The following is a 17,292-nucleotide window of genomic DNA, read 5'->3' on the forward strand; positions in this document are numbered from 1 at the left end:
TTTCCCCCCCCCCCCTTTTCCATATGTCCATTATTTTCCTTTGTCTTATCTTCATTTTGAACTAAAAATTATATATATATATATATATATATATATATCATCAGTAATTATTTTAGAAACTTGAATGCTAGAACACTTACGGAAAAATCAGTTCACTTTTAAAACATTATACGGTGTAAAAGTTTTGTAGTTTTAATGTGATGCTAAAATCTGCACCATACTATATATAGTACAAGAAAGATTAATTAGAAGAATAACATAGTTTAGCATCACACCGATTTCATCAATCTTGAATGTTCGCTCGATATATTCTGACAGTCTAGCAGATTTTATTCTGCTTATTAGTTGTATTTTACAAAACTTCATTAATATACTATGCGCTGCTAAACATTTAATATATTATGTTAATGATTTTTAAAAATTAATTATTTCAAAATTAATTATTCTTAATGCGTTAATTTCAATGCTGTTAAAGATATTTAATCTTACCTGAAAAGCATCCAGCTCATGTTCACCAGTGCTTCCAACTATTATAGTAGCCGATTGCATTCCAAAAGGTCGGATTTTGCCAGGTAAAGGCAACTTTGCACTATGTTCACAATCTAAGTAGAAGGAAACAGTGTTTCTTCGCACACTGAAGGCTATTTGATGCCAGTGATCATCGAACAATGACTTCACGAAGCTCACTCGAATGTTATCTTTGTCAGATAAAACAAGGGTTAGCTTATCACTCATATACAATCCAACCTGCATAGGAAAAAGAATCATTTTTAGAAATATATTTAATTATTGAATTGTGAAATAAATTTCAAAAAATGCGCCGCAAGTTACCGCAAAGAATTGTCGAATGCGACTTCTTAGTTTTATAAAACTACAAACATGCATACAGATACATAATCGCAGATTAAATATAAATGATTTATTTAGTTTCTAAAGGCTGTTTGTTACAAGCATAAGACGAGCAAAGATGGATGACATACATCTGGTACTCTTAAGTGTTTAATGTGTGCATCTTTGTTCAACTGGCACACATCCACATTGTAAACTAGTTCCCTCATACGTTCAATAGTATATTTCTATCAATATCCATCACACCAGCAATGTTGGTATTGGTGATACACAAACTTTGTCTTTCACAAGTTCATACGATCCTTAATCTTCCCAATTTTATGTGCTATCAACACAGCAGGAATGTACAACTGCTGCTATGCTAGACGTTGATAAAAACAAAAACATTCTATTGTACTTTTGGGAAAAAATTCTATTGTACTTGTTTTAAAAAAAACATTCTATAGTAAATGCGTGTGCACCCGTTGAAGAATGATAGAAAATTTCAAATATGCACCAGAAATTCATTGAGTGCATGTATCTTTCACTCGTGTATCATTCATCTTTGTTTTTCGTATGCTTGAAACTAATAAACAGTTCTTTAACGCTAGAAGAATTATTTAGACTGAACCAAGATTACTAGATTTTTCTTTATCATCATTGCCTTGTCATATATTAGATGAAGGAATTTGGAAGATAGGCAAAAAATGCAAGCCTGAAAATACTCTCCTCTTCCAAACATCAAATTCCAAACATCAACTTCTAACCTTCTTACTATCAACCACTTCTAATATCAGAATATTAGAAGTGGTTGATACATTACAGCAAGCACTCTTCATCACATTTAAGCATAAGTTTTAAAAGCTATTAAAAAACGCCAATTTCTGTACAACCTAATTACTTGAGATGTGCAAAGTGTAATAATAATATCTGACCGCGCTGTCCATTTATTGGTTTCATTTGTATGTTAATATTTATTGCCCACTTTCATCTCTACTGTCTGGTGTTTGCTTCAGTTGACCGAACACATTTTATACTTTAGACAGCGATAGTGTCAAATTTTAAACAAAAAATTATACTTGGAATCACAATAATCAAAAAAATTCTTTAACAAATCTATAAAATAGATCAGTGGTTCCCAAATTGTGTTTTAGGAGGCTTAGGATTTCGTGAAAGAGTGAAAGGGATTCCGTGAATTTGTACTTCTTGCAATCACCAATGAATTTTGAAACCTCCGATTATAGTTAAATCAAAGCTATTATTTACAATTTAATCGTCCGGATGGTTTTAAGAAGTCAGTAAAATAAATTTTAAAAAATATAATAATTCTAAAAATAATATACTGGGCAATTATGAAAAGAACAAGAATTTTTAAACTATTGCATCAGTATTTTTTATCGCAATTTTCAAATCAAACTCAAGTAATTCTTTAATAAAGAAACGTGTTTCCTTCATACTTATTTTCAAGATTTAATTTTTAAAGTTTATTTTTTTTTAAGTTTATGTTTTTAATTTTTCAGTATTTCGAAGTAAACCATAATTCAGCTTATTTTATTCTTTTTCATCTCATGTGTATACACCAAAAACAAATTCCTAATTATAGAACGAGGACTGCAAATTTAACTGTCGGACACGAAGCATAATTAAGGATTTTTAATAATGCAACGATGAAAAATCTTCATTCCTTTAACTAAATATTTTAAAGATAGTCTTTTATAGGAATTGTTTAAAACATCAACAATTTCTTAAATAAACTTTATTTATGCATTTAGGGTTCCACTCAAAGAAAATTGATTACTTAAGGTTTCGCTTCCGAAAAAATTGGTAACCGCTGGAATAGATTATGTTCTGAATCAAACACATAGATGTTCTTTAAATAAATATTGCAGAAGATAAAATTCCGTATCTATCGTTTACGATATCAAATCACATTCATTTAAATAATGAAGTTACCAAAACTAACTAACTAATACATAAAACAAAATCTTATACGAAACACTAAGCATACGCATACGCATGACGAAGTTTATTAAATTAACAGAAGGAATATGAATTATTCACTAAGAAAAGCAGAGTTTCTTACCCAAATAGCGAACGTAGTCTGAAACTAAACATTAGATAAAATAATGTGTTCATTGTTCTGTTAAAACAAGAAATATAAATTTGTCTTAATGTCTGAAAAGTCTATTTATCCATGTTTACGGAACTAAAATTAAGCGAAATGCAAGATATATACCAATTAAGAAATTTATTTGTAAATTAATATATTTTTCCATCTTCATTATACGCGTATTACAAAGAATTGTCTTGGGATCTTACTGAGAGAAAGTTTGAATAGTCCATATTAGCATTTGTAACACAAATCTTTTAAGAATTTTATTAACTCGTACTTTTTGCTAAAAATTTTTGATGCAGGTGCTGTTAATTTATAAATTAAAACACTTACAAATATCTAGGTAAATATAAAATGTTCCAAAAGTGTTTTTATCTTTAAAAATAAATTTTTTCTACTCAATATTAAAAATTGCTTTTATTAAAATACATAATTTCTATAACATGAACTTCTGAATAAAAATGTTGATGCTGCTACTGTTAGTTTAATCGTTGCATGATTGCACATAATTTAAATCTCTTTCAAATATAATATATTTTGTAAATGTTTGTGATTTTATTATGAGCAAAATATAATTATATAAATATTTTATACGAATAAAACTAAATACAATACTTACCGGAAATACGATCCTGTGATACAATAAAATATAAAATACATTAAATCATGCCAAGTTGACATTAAACACACTATTCACTTGAAATAATATTGTTCACGATTAATACCAATTCTTTAAAAAATCAATTTCTTTTGAAAGAAGCCTCGTGTTACCTTCTAAAGAATTTATTCGATTCCGAAACAGTGTANAAAAAAAAAAAAAAAAAAAAAAAAAAAAAAAAAAAAAAAAAAAAAAAAAAAATACATCGGAGAAACGAAAATAAATAAATGAATAGGGATTTTTCGATGCAAAATCCTGGTTACAAATCATGATGATCAGACAAATCTTTCCAGCATAAGAAGCAAACAAAATTTATATATATAATGCAGGCAAAGTTTTTATTTATTTTTCGCTGCTGAGTTATTGAAACTAGATATCACGTTAACATTCCATCTGTTATTGCATTATTTTGATTTCAGTGTTGCTATGTATAAAATATATTTTTTTCCGACAGAATATTTATCAATATGAAAACTGTAAGAAAATTTTAAAACTGTAAAAAATGAGGAAAGAATTTGATATGATGCTGGGAATATCAATTTAACGTTATATTCCGTAACCAATCAAAAAAACTTCACACCCTGCTTGCTTCGCCCCATCCCTAACCTTACGATCAAAAGAACTATTGTATAAGCACTATTCTCGATTCTAGCTATTCTTGATTCTTTTGGAATTAAAGATTAAGCCAACCATCATTGCCACTTCACCCAGAATAATTTTTAAATTTGTATTTAATTTTTTGATGCTCTTAAAAATCTTTCAATTTTTGCCTAATAAATTTTTAAACAAACTAGTAAAAAGTTGATTCCAACACTGAGAAAAAAAGCATGGTCTAACTAAACCATCAAAATATTATAAAATTTACTTTATGTGCTCAAGAAAAGACGGTAATTTCTAACGAAGAGCTTTGGTAACGACTTTTTGGTAAAATTAACAGCAAAATATGGTTTTTATTACCATCCTGTTTGATAGTAAATGTAGTTAAATCTGGTAATTTTATCTGGCATTTTTCACAGTGCTAGTTCAGTTTGAGAAGAAGCAAATATGAGCAGTTTGATAACTTTTCTTCTGTTTAGCAAACTCTTCTTAACTTTGTATCGCGTAAGTTATTTGTTTGCTTTTTCTCTATGCAAGCTATAAGTTAACATCTACCAACCTTAAAAACTATGAAATTTATTTTTTTGCAAATTTACAAGTGCCCGATCAATTGTTAGCTAAATAAGTAGCTTAACTGTTACGCACCAGGGCTGTCCCAACGTCCTTAAATGAGGACGTAGAGGTAGCGAGTTTGAATCCAACAGTAACTCTAAATGCATCGATTTATTTATACTTTTTATTTAATAATACGCACACATACGTTGGCTTGCGGGCTCAATACAAAGCATGGCTTGCATGCCTTTGTGAAGTCGAAATACAGATAACATAAGGTAGAAAGACAGTACAAACAAGCATCCTGAGTCACAGTGGGATTCGAACCTGCTATCTCCACATCACAATAGATGTTTTTTGTGATATTTTCTCTCATTTTAAAAATCTCTTCTTCAATTTTACAAGGACACATAACCATGCTTTGTTGTTGTAGTTAATTTATGTCGCACTAGAGCTGCACGATGGACTATTGGCGACTGTCTGGGAAGCACCCCTGAGGATGATGATACGACATGGCATCACAATTTTGATCCTCTGCAGAGGTGATGGCACCCCCGCTTCGGTAGACCGATGACCTGCACGCGAAGTCAAGCACTGCACGGTAGAACAGTTTAACGAGGACCAAAACCGCACATCCTCGGTCCCTACGCAGACTGATGCAAGTGGTCACCCACCCTTTCACTGACCGTAGCCAGTGATGCTTGACTTCGGTGATCTGCTGGGAACCGTGTCTTAACGATCAGTCCACTGCGGGACAACCAAGCCTTGCAATGCACACAAGACTGCAAATATATGTGTAACAATAAATAAATAAATGCATTCATGGAACAGTAAGGTTTTTTAATTATTATTACAGCAGTCTCGTCTTTTAGTCAAATGCTATTTACAATGAATGTAGCGGTTTCAAATCAAAGCGTTACCATGAATGTGCAATAGTGAATAACTTGGTGTAGACACATTGCAAAAAATGTCTCTTGTCAAATTACAGAACAGATAGCACAAAAATGAGAAATGCAGCACTAAGATACTTAACCCGCTATCTCTACGTTCCAGAGCTTTTGGGAGAAGAGGAACAATGGATGCCTCAATAATATATAGTTGTTTTATTTGCCCCATGCCGGACAGTATGTTGTTCCACTAAGCGTTCTGAAGATGAAATGTAGTGAGTTCGAATACCGCTAAAAAACGGAATGCATATTTCTGCTGTCTTTCGTAAAATTGTGCTATTTGGCTTTAGAAACTGAAAAGAGTTTTTATGCCTTTCTTTGTTTTTGCAAGCAAACTAACTTATATATAAAAATAAATACATAAATCCCACTACACCCATTAAATATGGATAAAACAATCGCCATAGTTTGATATAACTGAGTTTCGTATCTTTAAAACACTTTAATGGCACATTTAAAGTTATCCATGTACCTTTTTACATCTTGTTAAAATTGAGAATTATCTTCAAGAAATAATTAACAGTTCTCTAACTACTATCATCCATTCAAATAACTGTTATAATAAAGTGACAGTTCTGAAGAACATTTTGGTAATTTTATCGTGAGTTTAGAATACGGTATATTTATTTGGTTAAATTTAGTTTTCAGTTTTGTATTTATTACTAAATATATGGAAATAAGAACTGTGATTTTGTAAACCAGAACGCACGAGAAACTCCAACCATAACGAAAGGAGTAATTAAGGGTTTAAATACTGTATATTTTGGTTCAATTACTAGAATTATGGTTTCCCTTAAAAGAAATATCTTAATCTAACATTTGTAACGGCAGAATTTTTTCTTCTTTGTGCGATATAATGGATTTTACGGTTCCTACACTCAGGTTGTCAATACCTTTTACCGTAATTTCGTCTACATTTTTTTTATTGTGTAGAAATAATATTAAAAAGGATTATACATAAAATATGCCGATAAAACAGTCCCCCATAGTCATTGTCCTTTCAACTTTGAATTATTTTTATACCGATAACAGTTGAAAATATCTTTATATTCTTCGCCTATTAATATTACATTATGTGATTTGTTTCTCCCAATGATAATGCAAGAAATGTAAATACAACAACTTTATTTAATAAAATATTGTTATTTCTCAGCATATTATTTATTGCAAATCTATGTCTCAATCTAAAAACGATCCAACTGTACCTTTTATTATTGTATTAAAGTGCTTTAAATTTTCATAAATGTATGTTATTTTTACTGTCTCATTTAATTTATGATACACTATGATTGGCAATAGAAATAAGCATGGGATATACTACCTTACAAATTAAATAAAAAGTAACGAATAAATTTAAATTGAACTTAATTTTTTAAATAAGAGGAACTACACTTCCATTAAAATAAGGTCTTTAATTTAGCAGTAAAGTATTAAAATAAACTATATAATAATTTATTAGGAAGCTGTATAAATTATTAACTATTTTTCTGAAAAAGTATTATGTGTTGTAATTTATTGTACTAAGAAAACATTAGTTATTAACAGTTAACTAAAGAATAATCTTACAATGATCTATATCCACTTAATATGCACAGTTTATAAAAATGTAACATTTTTACAGCATCTTCATAATTTTCAGAGCATGTAGAAATTGTGAAAGGAATCACAAGTTGAACTATTGGTTTTTAAATGATATTGCGCAAATTAATTCAATACATGAACACATATCTTTTGTTTTGAAAACTCAACATACATTAGCTCATATTTCCAATAAGTTGAAGCAGTATTTCCGACTGTCAGATCGGATTACTTGAATCTATACTCATTTACAAGGAACATTTCAAATGTATATAATGGAATGCTTTGTCGCATAGATACAGTACCTGGTACCAATTTACTATATCAATATATCAAATTCAATCTATGGAATATTAAACTTGATGCAAACAAGCTTCGGATTTAAGACCATTCGTGGATTGTCTGGAATAATATTTCTACTCTCAATTGCAGAAACGCATAGCTTACTTGCAGTATCTAGGAGACATAAATTATGATTAATACCTAATGACAAAATATTTCTTCGTTATTGCTATATTTTTTAAATATTATAGTCATTTACCTAAATCTAATTTGGCTTTGATCCATCAATTCGTAAGATTCTAGTTAATAAGGATTAGGGTGAACTAACAAGTGAAGGAACACTTAAGCTTAGCTTGCCTTTAAAAAAATCATAAAAATTTCAAAATTTGTGACTTTACCTAAATGACGGTGTTCACATATTCGTTATTAAATGCAAATTATGTAAATTTTTTTAGATGACTTACATAATATTGTTTTAAGCTTTTGGTGGTTCAAATAATAAGTACTAAGATAACCAAGTGAATGAACAGTTCTTACCAGTGAATAAACACTAAATTTTCCCGTGAATGAACACTTAATTTTGGTTTGATGCTCATTAGGAATCCGTAGGTCACACAAACGTCTAAAAACAAAATTTTTCTTGGAATTACCACTTATAACCACAGTTAACGTGGAAAATTTTACTCTTTTTTTTTACTCATGGAATGTAAAAGTAAAATATGGTTGAATACAGAATTTAAAAAAAAATTGGTTTTCATTTTTTTTCTCGCAGTTTAATAGTCCGTTCTAAATCAGGAATGTTTATCATTGCGTAATCTGATGATGTCTTTATTATTATTATTATATCACTTTTTTGCATACTCTTTTCCCCCATACTTTTTCAAGCTTTTTCTTAAATCTTTTTAAGTATTTTTTTTCCTCTTCGTCATACTTTCTGCTTTAACTTTTTTTCAGCTCTTTCAGTCTTATTACATTTTCGTTCTTTTTCCGAAGTTAATGCAAAAAGTAATTTATTTCTTTTTCTTTTGATTTAATCTTCGTCTTTTTTCCAAATTTTTGGCCAATCTAAATGTATCTTTGAAATTTCTTTTGATTTTCCAGCACCATTTCTAGAATTCCTCACTGGATAATAAATGAGAAAAAGGAGTTTCGAAGTTTGTGTAAAATTCAGCTCTCATTGACTTATATCTTGTGGGTCTTTAGCAGTACTTATAATTCACTTATGGAACCAATTGTTTTTGCAACTAACAATGACTCAAGAGGACTTATCTCAAAATCAGTTTTCAAGATACTTTCGTTATCAATGTTAGTTGTATCAGCTTCAGTGCCAAAATTTGACTTAACCAAATGTTCTTCTTGAAATAAATTCTTCAATATTCAGAAAAGCTCAGGCTATTAGATATTTGAGAGAATAAACTCTTCTTTCAATATTCTCTAAAAAATTTGCAACAAAACTTGTGAGATCTCTTTCTCAAGCTTCTGAAGAAATAGTGCATCGTTACTCTCGAAGAATAATAGCTCTGTAACAAGCACGCTAAATAATAGCTCTGTAACAAGCACAAGGATGAAATTGCAACGCGAAATTTAAAGTGATGAAGGATTTATTGAAAACTACCCAAACATTGAAAACAGCAACATACATTGTAAAATACATTACTGGCCATTAAAATTGCTACACCAGGAAGTAATGCAAATAACAGAATTATATTTATTGGGCGCATGCATTGTATTTGGAGGAACAAGTAATTAAATTTTCAGCATATTTGGATGCATAGATCCTGAGGAAACAATAGTCAGAGCAGTCTCCCCTGGCAGCAATAATAGCAGTTACTTTCCTGGGCATCGAGTCGAACAGAGATTGGATATCATAGACGGGTACTGCATACCATGCAGCTTCAACATTATCTCTCAATTCCTCGACCGTAGTGACAGACGAGTGGTGGCGTGCCAGTCGTTCGGTAACCATTGGTCAGACGTTTTCAATGGGTGAGAGATCAGGAGAACGTGCTGGCCAGGCTAACAGACGAACATGCTCTGTGTAAAAAGAAGGTCTGGACAGTGCGGGCAACATGCAGTAATGCATTGTCCTGCTGAAACGTAGCGTTATGGAGGCCTAGAAGATAAGGTAGAGCAACTGGCCCTAACACATCAGAAATGTAACGGCTTCTGTTCAAAGTGCCGGCAATGCGAACAAGAGCCAATCGAGACGTGTATCCAATGGCACCCCATACCATTACTCCAGGTGATGGGCCAGTATGACGATTTCGAATGCAAGCTGCCAATGGGCGTTCTCGTTGATCACACCATTGGAGGCGCTCCAGCCTGTGATGCAGCGTCAAGAATAGCTGAAGCCATGATCACCCTGCTGACAATCCATGCTGCTGCAAACGTTGTCGAACTGTTCGTGCAGACACTTGCTATCTTGCAAATGACCCCATTTGTTGACTCAGGGTTCGTGACGTAGCTTTACGATCCCTTAAGGCCATTTGGATAACATGTCTGTCTTCTCAGTGGTTAGTCATGGAGGGGGGGCACTGTGATCGTGCACGACGTTCCATATGAACGTTATGAACCCATCGATTCCGTATTCTGTAAACAGTCATGGGATTTCGACCAACGCGAGCAGCAATACTTCGGTATGATAAACCACAATTCCGGTAGGCCACAATTCGACCTCTATCAAACTCAGAAACGTGTTGGCAGGCATTTCTCCTTCTTACACGAGGCATATAAGACTTTTTTACCCAAGAAGAGTGTTCGAATTCATTTTCTGTATGAGAAACTGTCAAATCTCTTCTTTTATACACATTGAAGGAGTCGCATTTGCATGCCAAAACACGCTTTATCCGTTCTGTGAATTTCACGTTCGTGGTGTCCTGGTGTAGCAATTTTAATGGCAAGTAGTGTAGTTGGTTATGGACCGCAGTTTAATTGTTACAGTCTACTTATTTACTTAATCATTAAAAAATATTATTTTTGAGGTTAGCTGGTTCGATAAGGAAAAGGTAGTATGAATATGCCAACCGGCTTCCTACTGATACTGATATAGTACTGATTGCGGACGTTGGAAAAGCAATTAATTTTCAGTACTTTTTGCACAAATATTATTACCAAAAAATAATATATGTAACCAAATAACTGTGTTTCATTATAAAAATATTTCATCTGTAATTGTCAATGACTTATGCCAGATGAAAATTTAATTGTAAAAGTGATACGATTTAAGCAACCATCCATTATATTTTTTCTATTCCGATTTTTATTTTACTTTATTATCTCTGATTTTATCCAAATTTTTCATTGATGCTTATAGCTTTTAGATTTTAAGTGCATTTAGAATGATAAATTTAACATAATCAGGAGCTTATGTAGGAATTATTAAACTTACATAATGATGCTATTTTATCACCTTCTAATTATTTACTAGGAAAAATATTGAAATTGAAAATTTTGACTGAGTTCCAGCTGCCTATAAATGACATAACACTTGTAAAAGTCTTTTCAACAAATCGTTTGATCCAATTATTTAAACTCATTCCTTTAGAATTGATTTACCATGGTGTTAACCATTATATATTATTCCAATTTCAATATTTTCTATATTTTCAATGTATCTATNTTTTTAAATATTATAGTCATTTACCTAAATCTAATTTGGCTTTGATCCATCAATTCATAAGATTCTAGTTAATAAGGATTAGGGTAAACTAACAAGTGAAGGAACACTTAAGCTTAGCTTGCCTTTAAAAAACTCATAAAATTTCAAAATTTGTGACTTTACCTAAATGACGGTGTCCACATATTCGTTATTAAATGCAAATTATGTAAATTTTTTTAGATGACTTACATAATATTGTTTCAAGCTTTTGGTGGTTCAAATAATAAGTACTAAGATAACCAAGTGAAGGAACAGTTCTTACCAGTGAATAAACACTAAATTTTCCAGTGAATGAACACTTAATTTTGGTTTGATGCTCATTAGGAATCCGTAGGCCACACAAATGTCTAAAAACAAAATTTTTCTTGGAATTACCACGTATAACCACAGTTAACGTGGAAAATTTTACTCTTTTTTTCACTCATGGAATGTAAAAGTAAAATATGGTTGAATACAGAATTAAAAAAAAATTGATTTTCATTTTTTTCCTCACAGTTTAATAGTCCGTTCTAAATCAGGAATGTTTAGCATTGTGTAATCCGATGATGTTTTTATTATTATTATTATTATTATTTTATCACTTTTTTGTATACTCTTTTCCCCCATATTTTTTGAAGCTTTTTCTTAAATCCTTTTAAGTATTTTTCTTCTCTTCGTCATACTTTCTGCTTTAACTTTTTTTCAGCTCTTTCAGTCTTATTACATTTTCGTTCTTGTTCTGAAGTTAATGTAAAAAGTAATTTATTTCTTTTTCTTTTGATTTGACCTTCCTCTTCTTTCCAAATTTTTGGCCAATGTAAATGTATCTTCAAAATTTCTTTGATTTTCCAGTTCCATTTCTGGAATTCCTCATTGGATAATAAATGAGAAAAAGGATTTTCGAAGTTTGAGAAAAATTCAGCTCTCATTGACTTATATCTAGTGGGTCTTCAGAAGTTCTTACAATTCACTTATGGAACCAATTGTTTTTGCAACTAACAGTGTCTCAAGAGGACTTATCTCAAAATCAGTTTTCAAGATACTTTCGCTACCAATGTTAGTTGTGCCAGCTTCAGTGCCAAAATTTGACTTAACCAAATGTTCTTTTTGCAGTAAATTCTTCAATATTCAGAAAAGCACAGGCTATTGGATATTTGAGAGAATAAACTCTTCTTTCAATGTTCTTTAAAAAATTTGCAACAAAACTTGTGAGATCTCTTTCTCAAGCTTCTGAAGAAATAGTGCATCGTTACTCTCGAAGAATAATAGCTCTGTAACAAGAACGCTAAATAATAGCTCTGTAACAAGCACGCTAAATAATAGCTCTGTAACAAGCACAAGGATGAAATTGCAATGCGAAATTTAAAGTGATGAAGGATTTACTGAAAACTACCCAAGCATTGAAAACAGCAACATACATTGTAAAATACACTACTGGCCATTAAAATTGCTACACCAGGAAGGAATGCAAATAACGAATTATATTTATTGGACGCATACATTATATTTGGAGGAACAAGTGATTAAATTTTCAGCATATTTGGATGTATAGATCCTGAGGAAGCAATAGTCAGAGCAGCCTCCCCTGGCAGCAATAATAGCAGTTATTCTCCTGGGCATCGAGTCGAACAGAGATTGGATATCATGGACGGGTACTGCATTCCATGCAGCTTCAACATTATCGCTCAATTCCTCGACCGTAGTGACTGACGAGTGGTGGCGTGCCAGTCGTTTGGCAACCATTGGTTAGACGCTTTCAATGGGTGAGAGATCAGGAGAACGTGTTGGCCAGGCTAACAGACGAACATGCTCTGTGTAAAAAGAAGGTCTGGACAGTGCGGGCAACATGCAGTAATGCATTGTCCTGCTGAAACGTAGCGTTATGGTGGCCTAGAAGATAAGGTAGAGCAACTGGCCCTAACACATCAGAAATGTAACGGCTTCTGTTCAAAGTGCCGGCAATGCGAACAAGAGCTGATCGAGACGTGTATCCAATGGCACCCCATACCATTACTACAGGTGATGGGCCAGTATGACGATTTCGAATGCAAGCTGCCAATGGGCGTTCTCGTTGATCACACCATTGGAGGCGCTCCTGCCTGTGATGCAGCGTCAAGAATAGCTGAAGCCATGGTCACCGTGCTGACAGTCCATGCTGCTGCAAACGTTGTCGAACTGCTCGTGCAGACACTTGCTATCTTGCAATTGACCCCATTTGTTGACTCAGGGTTCGTGACGTAGCTTTTCGATCCCTTAGGGCCACGTGGATAACATGTCTGTCTTCTCAGCGGTTAGTCATGGGGGGGGCGCTGTGATCCTGCACGACGTTCCATATGAACGTTATGAACCCATCGATTCCGTATTCTGCAAACAGTCATGGGATCTCGACCAACGCGAGCAGCAATACTTCGGTATGATAAACCACAATTCCGGTAGGCCACAATTCGATCTCGATCAAGCTCAGAAACGTGTTGGCAGGCATTTCTCCTTCTTACACGAGACATAACAAAAACTGTTTTACCCAAGAACAAAGCTCAAATTCAATTTCTGTATGAGAAACTGTCAAATCTCTTCTTTTATACACATTGAAGGAGTCGCTACCACCGCCTGCTTTGCAAGAATGCGCTGATAAGCATGTTTTGGCATTTGCATGGCAAAACATGCTTTATCCGTTCTGTGAATTTCACGTTCGTGGTGTTCTAGTGTAGCTATTTTAATGGCAAGTAGTGTAGTTGGTTATGGACCGCAGTTTAATTGTTACAGTCTACTTATTTACTTAATCATTAAAAAATATTATTTTTGAGGTTAGCTGGTTCGATAAGGAAAAGGTAGTATGAATATGCCAACCGGCTTCCTACTGATACTGATATAGTACTGATTGCGGACGTTGGAAAAGCAATTAATTTTCAGTACTTTTTGCACAAATATTATTACCAAAAAATAATATATGTAACCAAATAACTGTGTTTCATTATAAAAATATTTCATCTGTAATTGTCAATGACTTATGCCAGATGAAAATTTAATTGTAAAAGTGGTACGATTTAAGCAACCATCCATTATATTTTTTCTATTCCGATTTTTTTTTATTTTATTATCTCTGATTTTATCTAAATTTTTCATTGATGCTTATAGCTTTTAGATTTTAAGTGCATTTAGAATGATAAATTTAACATAATCAGGAGCTGATGTAGGAATTATTAAACTTACATAATGATTCTATTTTATCACCTTCTAATTATTTACTAGGAAAAATATTGAAATTGAAAATTCTGACTGAGTTCCAGCTGCCTATAAATGACATAACACTTGTAAAAGTCTTTTCAACAAATCGTTTGATCCAATTATTTAAACTCATTCCTTTAGAATTGATTTACCATGGTGTTAACCATTATATATTATTCCAATTTCAATATTTTCTATATTTTCAATGTATCTATTGTTCCAAACTTGGTACGAAACTTTTTAACGAATTGCAACTCATTGGATAACGTTTATTTGATAAATTTAATATATAACCTTTTTAACATTGCATAAAGCTACTACTCTGCTCTCATAAAAACAGAAATCATGGAAATTATGTAGGAAAATTGTCATTTTTGGAAATTCCAGCAAATTCCATTCTGTGAAAAATTATAGAGTATAGTTGCCAACATTCTTAGTGTTGAAGTAAACTGAAATTTAATACAGTGCATATAATAATATTTCAATTTACATTTTCAGTGTTATAGTTTTATTTATTTATTCATAATTTTGCTTCCTTGTTTAATAACTTTACATATCTTAAGGTACATAAGAATCAATTTAAAGCTTCATTGCAGAGACATTTCTTATAAAAAAAATGAGTTTTATCTTTGCACAAATTCTGTCAATTTTATGTATTTTTTGCTCAATAACTTAATTTCTCACTTAAAGATGTATTTACTTTACTTCAACACTAAGAATGGGAACAACTATATGCCAAAACTTTTTTCTGTAAGCAAATAATCTCAAATTTTCTCTTATGATAAATTTGCATTATAATCTATATTACTTGTTGTTAGTTTTTTCTTTACATGTGTGATAAAAATGATAAAAAGTCATTGTAATTAGTAAAAGGAACAAATTAGTATCCTTCTGTCCCTTCTTAAGTGAAAAAAAAATAAAACTCGTTACGGTGAAAGTCTTAAAATTTTTTTAACGATAAAGTTGATGGTAAATAATTGTTTGGCTTAGTTGATATATTATGGATACTTTTGTCATCAATTCTGAAACAGATATTGCAAAATATAGTTCATTGCTTTTAAAAGTGAAGTAAATTATTTTCAACGTTTGAAAAAAATTTTTAATTTTGATGATTGAAAAATAATTAATTTTTTTAAGATTAAAAATCAAAATAATTTTACTTTTAAAAATTCAAATAATTTTATATTCAATAATTAAAAATCTTTCAGTATAGATAAAAATAGTAAATAATTATTTTTACCTCTCACTGGTTTAAAAGAATTAAGCGATTAAATTCTGCCTCCAAGCAAATATTTAACAGAATAAACACTAATCTTTAAGATACATTTAAAGATACATTTTCACTTCCGTGTCTTAGAGAACTGAAAGAAAAGAAAGCTATACTCGAAAGAGATTTCGTTTTTATTTATCTTATTATTTTAAAGGAATTACAACGCATTGAAAATTCTCTAAAATGCGTAAGGTAAAAAGATTAACTCTTGGAAAAAAAGCGATTGTTGAATTTCACTTCTATTTGTTTTGTGAATCCTCTTATGAGAATTACAAAATGTCTATTTTCAAATAAATTCAAGTATTTATTTCAAATCTTACGCAAGCATATTTAATGATAATACTTTTGTTTATTCTTACTTAATAAACTCAAAGAGAATACAAATTACTGTTTTTCGTATTTCTTAAGTAAAACCGCTTCTAAAACCTTTTGCATTGAGAATTAGACAGGTTTAATGTTAAATACTTCCAAAACATATATAATAAGTAAATAACAAGTAATTGTTTATAAATCAATGAGGAAATAAAACTTATACAAAGAAACGCATTTTGAGCACAAACATAACAATTTCTTTTCACTGCAATTAGATAAAATACAAGCTTTGCTGCAAAGACTAAAAAAATTCATTTTGGATAAGTAAAAGCTGGATAAACTTATATTTATAGGCAATTACAATTTAATTGAAATTTTTAATTTATAACTGACCTGACAAAATCCCTCAAATCAAAACAATCTTCACAACAGAAAGTGTTGAAATCATTTTGGAAGTATTATTCAAGTGTATGTATTTAATCTACATGGTAACATTACAAAAAAATATTTTTTATTTTAACAATAATTAGGTTAAAATGAAATTATATAGCATCGAAAAATTCGATGGATCTAAATGGAACATTTACTACCGGTTAATTCATAAACTAACACTGTTAGAAATTTCTCTGAAAAAAAAAACGCTTAAATAGCAATTTATTTCATTCTTATTTTACCATTTTAAACCAAAACAGTCAACTAATCATAAAAAAGAAGATATTCAAATTTTTAACTGCGAGAAAAATTGTATATGAACTGCTTTTATCTAATAAAGTTAAACAATCAGAGTTTAATCTATTACAACTTGGTCCACTTAATGAAGTCACTGAGTTTCATTCAGATGGGTACATACTATAGCAAATTTTTATAAATTTTTTTAATATCTTCAGAAAATTTTTCTTTTATATTCAAATCTTATCAAGTTATCTATTTTTTTTATTGCAAAACTTAGACGATGTAGAGTAAACTATGAAAAGGTAATAAAATTAAACAATTTAAAATAATTATTATAAATATCTATTTTAACGAATTTAATGCAGTTTAATTTGAATGAAATAATGTGTATTTATAGGAAAATTGAAATATTTATTTAAAACGAAAAATAATGTTTATCAGATACAAAAATTACTAAATTAAACATTTTAAATCAAAATTTATTATTGTCCGATAATTATTTACGAAAATTAAAAGGATACAAAGAGATACAAATGTTTACAATTCCATCGCATGGTATTTAGGCATAGAAAATAGAAAATATTAAAAAAGGAATTATAACTTGTAATATATATATATATA

General features: G+C 30.8%; 1 protein-coding gene across 1 annotated transcript in view; it reads right to left on the minus strand.

The window, feature by feature from the left end:
- LOC122270830 (uncharacterized) overlaps positions 1-17,292 on the minus strand; it is a gene marked incomplete in the record, with an annotated part of 246,208 nt that overhangs the window by 86,763 nt on the left and 142,153 nt on the right. Inside the window, 1 exon segment of the mRNA XM_043049771.2 lies at positions 490-747. Within this exon segment, the coding sequence (XP_042905705.2) occupies positions 490-747 (258 nt within the window).

This window comes from Parasteatoda tepidariorum, chromosome 7, assembly GCF_043381705.1.
Source record: "Parasteatoda tepidariorum isolate YZ-2023 chromosome 7, CAS_Ptep_4.0, whole genome shotgun sequence".
In the NCBI taxonomy this organism is placed as follows: Eukaryota; Metazoa; Arthropoda; class Arachnida; order Araneae; family Theridiidae; genus Parasteatoda; species Parasteatoda tepidariorum.